The 4258-nt window shown below is 71.6% G+C and overlaps 1 protein-coding gene across 1 annotated transcript; it reads right to left on the bottom strand.

Moving 5' to 3' along the window:
• Window positions 1-1689: 1689 nt before the first annotated feature.
• H696_03370 (RuvB-like protein 1 (pontin 52)) lies at window positions 1690-3858 on the bottom strand. Its single transcript, XM_009497234.1, has 3 exons — window positions 3583-3858; window positions 3248-3467; window positions 1690-3087 (listed from the first exon to the last, which is right to left on the bottom strand). The coding sequence occupies exons 1-3, from the start codon at window positions 3844-3846 to the stop codon at window positions 1886-1888; spliced, it is 1686 nt and encodes a 561-aa protein (XP_009495509.1). The 5' UTR covers window positions 3847-3858; the 3' UTR covers window positions 1690-1885.
• Between the last annotated feature and the right edge of the window lie 400 nt (window positions 3859-4258).

Below are 4258 nucleotides of genomic sequence, written 5' to 3'. Positions count from 1 at the left end.
TCGGGAGCAGGAGGAGGAGAAGAGGGGGGGGGGCAATGAACGAGAAAGACGCGGTCGACTGGGAGGACGGCCTGTGCCATCTCGCCGGGCTGGGCGCCGCCGGCCCGGCCCCCCAAGAGGGGCGGGGTCAGAGGGGGGGGGGGCGGGTTCGACGCGGATCCCCACGCCCAACAGCCTCGCCCGGGGCCGGGCCGGACCGGACCCGATCGGCGAGATCCGGGCCACGCATTGGGGGCAATTCCGCCGAGGGCTCTGGGATCTCCCACGAGAGACTCGGCGCCCGGGGAGACGGTAGCAGGCGCGCCCGCAGGGGGTCAGCCGCGGTCGGGCGTGGGCTTGCCTCGCCCCGTTCGGTGCTTCCCCCCTTCCCCCGGCTCCCTGGGGGGCGGGGGGGGGGGGGCAGGGGCAGGTCACGCAGGGTGGCGGATCGCCCAACTCCTTTCCCCTTCTTTTTTTTCCCGCACAATAGCTGACCGGCGCGCCCCGCCCCCCCCCCCCCCCGGGTCGTGAACTGGGCCAGCCATAAATACCCACTACGAGAGCACTGTCGGGGCATTCTCGCACGGGTGGGCCCCCATCGCGGCGACCGGGGCTAGCCCGAGGGCAAACCTGGTGTTTTTAGGCCCAGCACCCGCACCATCGGCCTGCCCCACGGGCGAAGCACCCGCTAGCCAGGGGCGATCGTGTCAGGACCGGCCCCCCCCCCCCCCCCAAGTTCCTGCGTGCGTGCGTGTGTGTGTGTGTGTGTGTGTGTGTGCGGGTGGGTGCTCCTTCGCCCCGGGCCGGAAATGTAAACAACAATTGCCCGGGTCTTTTTCCGGCGTGTGCCCCTACCGCGGCCGGCGGCCCGTGACAGCAGGGCCCGGCGCGAGAGCCGGCCGCCGGCGGCCGAGATGCGGCTTTTGCGCCAGGCCGGCCCACATGTGATGGAAGGGCAACCTGCGCAGGCAGCCGCACCAGCTGCTGGCCCGGCCGAGCAGCGCGCCCACTGGTCGGCTTCATGGGCAGGCACCATATCCGGGCGGGCGACCGGGACCTGCCATTCCCGCCCCTCCCCTGGGAGGGAAGGAAGGGAGAGGGCCGGACCCCCCCCCCCTCAGGCCGCCCCACACCGACAGCTGGCCCCCGAGGCCGCTGCCAGATCGCATCATAGTCCCTCTCCGGTCCTGGCTCTCGCCGGCCCTCTCTCTTTCGCGCTCTTTTTCCCCCGCTCTTGGAGGACGCGTCCCATGCCGTTGCATTTCCCGCCTGGCGGCGGTTACGGGTGCGAAAGCATGCGCGCACATGCATAGTAGGACGCCAGAGCGCCCCACCCCCCGAAACCAAGGTGTCAAGCGTCCGCGCCGGCTCCTGGGGGGGACAGCTCTTGCCGCCTCGCCGCCCCTCCCGACCCGGCGCGCCCCACTATTTTTGATCCCTCCCACCCCCCTGCTTTGGACACTTGGGAAGAGGGACATATAAAATACATTCATCAACAAGGGGGTCCCCCGCCTTTCCTTCCGCCGGAAAAGAGCGCAAGGCCGAGTGGCGCGCCCAATGCGCGGGCATAGAGCCCAGGGAGGCCGTGAGCCCGCAGGGCGCACGCCCGCACCCGCACACCAATCGACAGAAAGACGCAGAGAGGGGGAGACAGAGAGAGAGAGAGAGAGAGGGAGAGAGAACACAACAAAGGCTCCAAGCGGGCGGCGGGGGACCCCCCCCCCCCCCCGCCCCCGGCGCGGGCGAGAGCAGGTCCGCGGAAACGGAGATGTTCGCCCCGGGCCAGGGGAGGCGTGCTCACGTGGGCACATGGGCATGGAGCCCGGGGATCCCGAGACCGGCAGGAGCCCGAGGCGGCTTTGCGGGTGCCGGTCGTCCTTCCCGGTGGGCGCCCCCTCCTCTCTCTTCACCCGGAAGCCGTGCTGGCCACCTGCATCTCCACATCGGCCGGGGTCCAGCTGGCGGCGGCGGCGGCGCTGCGGCCCGGATCCAAGAACAGCATGCCCGCCTCCTCGACATCGCACAGGTCGATGGTCTGGAGAGGGACGACGGGGGCACCATCGGCCGAAGCCTCGGCATTGCTATCGGCCACGGGGGTGTCGTCGGTCGCGGCCGGGGTGGTGCCCAGGCGCACCGACGCCAGGATGGCCGCCGGGGCCAGCAGCTGAAGGGCATACCGCAGGGAGGCCGTGCCGGACATGGCCACGCCGGTGGCCGAGTCCACCGCCCCGCCCGGGACCGGGACGCCGGACGCCCGCTCGGCCAGCCAGGCGCGTGCCTCCGGGCTGAGGGACACCCGCTCGGCGGCGGCCCGCTGGGCGACAATGGCCCCGGCATCAGCCAGCCCATAGGGAGCCGTGTGCACGACCACCATGCGATCCAGCAGGTCCGGCGGCAGGCCGTGCGGCGAGCGGACCACATGCGCGCCGCCCGGCGTGCCGGACCCCCGGAGCGGGGCCCACCCGCGGTTGGTGGCCAGCACCACCACCGGGGCCATCGGGCTCTCCAGCGCCCGGTTCAGGTAGGCAAAGCACTCCAAGTCCAGGGCATGGGCCTCATCGATCAGCAGCACACCCGGGGCCAGCTCCGCCACGCCGGACTGCAGGTGCTTGTCCACCGCGCGGTCCACCTCGCGCCGGAGCTTGGCCGTGACCTCGGTCCGCCGGGCGGCCCCGGGCCCAAGGGCCGCCATCATGGCCGCCAGGTCCTGCCCGCCGGTGGGCTTGGCATTGGCCTGGTCCAGATCGTGCAGGGTCACATCCTGCACCACCTGCCGGCGCTTGTGCACATCCCCCTTGGGGATGGGGACATAGGTGTCGGCCTCGAGGTCCGCCTCGCCGACCAGGGCATCGCTCCGGCCCACCCGCCGCACGGTGCCCGACTGCGCCTCGATGTAGATGACGTCGCCGACCGCCACGCGCTCCTTCTGCAGCTGCTCATAGGCCGAGGCGTCCAGCTTCAGGGTCTTGGTCCCGCGCGCCGAGCGCAGCGTCACCAGCACCGCGGCGATGGTCCGGCCATAGCCGCCATGGGGGGCATCCGCCTCGTCGACGGTCAGCTCGGTCACCTCGCCCTCGAAGACCTCCTTGTTCTCCTTGATGCGGAGGCCTGGGCACGGGGAGGGAGGGCGTCCCGCGGAGGGCGGGCCCGAGGGGGGAAAGGGGAGGAGGCAGGACACAAAGGCAGGAGGGTGTCAGCGGCGGGGCCGGAGCAAAAGGGGAGCGAGGGTTGTGCCAGTGCGCGCGCGCGCGCGCGCGCCCATGCGTACCGATGGTCCGGCGGAAGTACTCCGCCAGCACGGCGGTCTTGCTGACCTCGGCGGAGTACACCTCGCTGGCGACCATGGCGCAGAAGGGGACCTTCGGGCCGAGCTCACGCGCCATGCCCAGGGCCAGGGCGGTCTTGCCGCTGCCAGGCGGGCCGGCCAACAAAACCGCCCGGCCGGCCATGCGCCGCGCCCGGATAAGGTCGACGATCAGGCCCAGGGCCTGGTGGCGGGATCCAATGTTAGACAAGCGGCCCCGGAACAAGCGGGGGGGGGGGGGATCCCATGCGGCGAAGGAAAAGGAAGGACCCGCGGCCCAGGGGGGCGGGGGCGTGTACCTCTCGCGCGGCCGTCTGACCGACAAAGCCACCAGCCTGGTGCTCGGCGGTGCCATCCTCACGGATGCCCAGGCCACGAATGTGCGAGTGGGCGCTGACTCGCGAGGGGGCGGAGGAAGTCCCGTTGGCGCTCATGCTGCTGGAGGGGATGCCTTGGATGGGGAGGGAGTGGGAGGGGCGAAAAGCGGAAGAGAAGGGGAGAAAGAGGGGAGGGGGGGGGACCGAGGAGGAACGAGATGGGGAATGGAAACAGGCGTGTGGCATACAGTAGGAGGGGTGCGCTTGGGGCAGCCGCCCGGCGGCCAGCGGGAACATTCCCTCCTTTCCAGCGTCCCACCGGCAGGGGGGGGAGCGTGGGTGAAGCCAGCAGAAGCCCGCCCCCGCCCCCGCCACTCTCGCCTAGGGAGGGAGCCACCAGACAACGGGGGCCCGAGGCGGGGGACGCCCCCACGCGCTCACTCGAAGTGCCAACGAATGTGCCCTTTCGGCCTGCTCCGGCACGGCATCACACACACACACCCCCCACATGCAGGTGAAAGGCCACTTGAGCCGGCGCGCCGGGGGACTACGCTGCCCGGCCGGTGTGCCAGCCTCTGAAGTCGGACCTCCACTCTGCCTTGCCCGCTCCCCTGCCCCTGCTGGCCTTCTGCCTTCCCGCCCGCCCCCCTCGCCCCCC

The sequence above is a fragment of the Fonticula alba genome, assembly GCF_000388065.1.
Source record: "Fonticula alba strain ATCC 38817 unplaced genomic scaffold supercont2.5, whole genome shotgun sequence".
NCBI lineage: Eukaryota > Rotosphaerida > Fonticulaceae > Fonticula > Fonticula alba.
Note: the sequence above shows the minus strand (reverse complement) of the source record. Positions and strands in the feature narration are given on the sequence as shown.

Bases quoted from the DNA above. Each gene is read 5' to 3' on its own strand.
- H696_03370 (XM_009497234.1), bottom strand. From the start codon at position 3,846: ATGCCACACGCCTGTTTCCATTCCCCATCTCGTTCCTCCTCGGTCCCC. The intron at 3,468-3,582 runs GTACACGCCCCC...TCCCGCCACCAG, and splicing joins GTCAGACGGCCGCGCGAGAG to GCCCTGGGCCTGATCGTCGA. The intron at 3,088-3,247 runs GTACGCATGGGC...CCCCGTGCCCAG, and splicing joins GTACTTCCGCCGGACCATCG to GCCTCCGCATCAAGGAGAAC.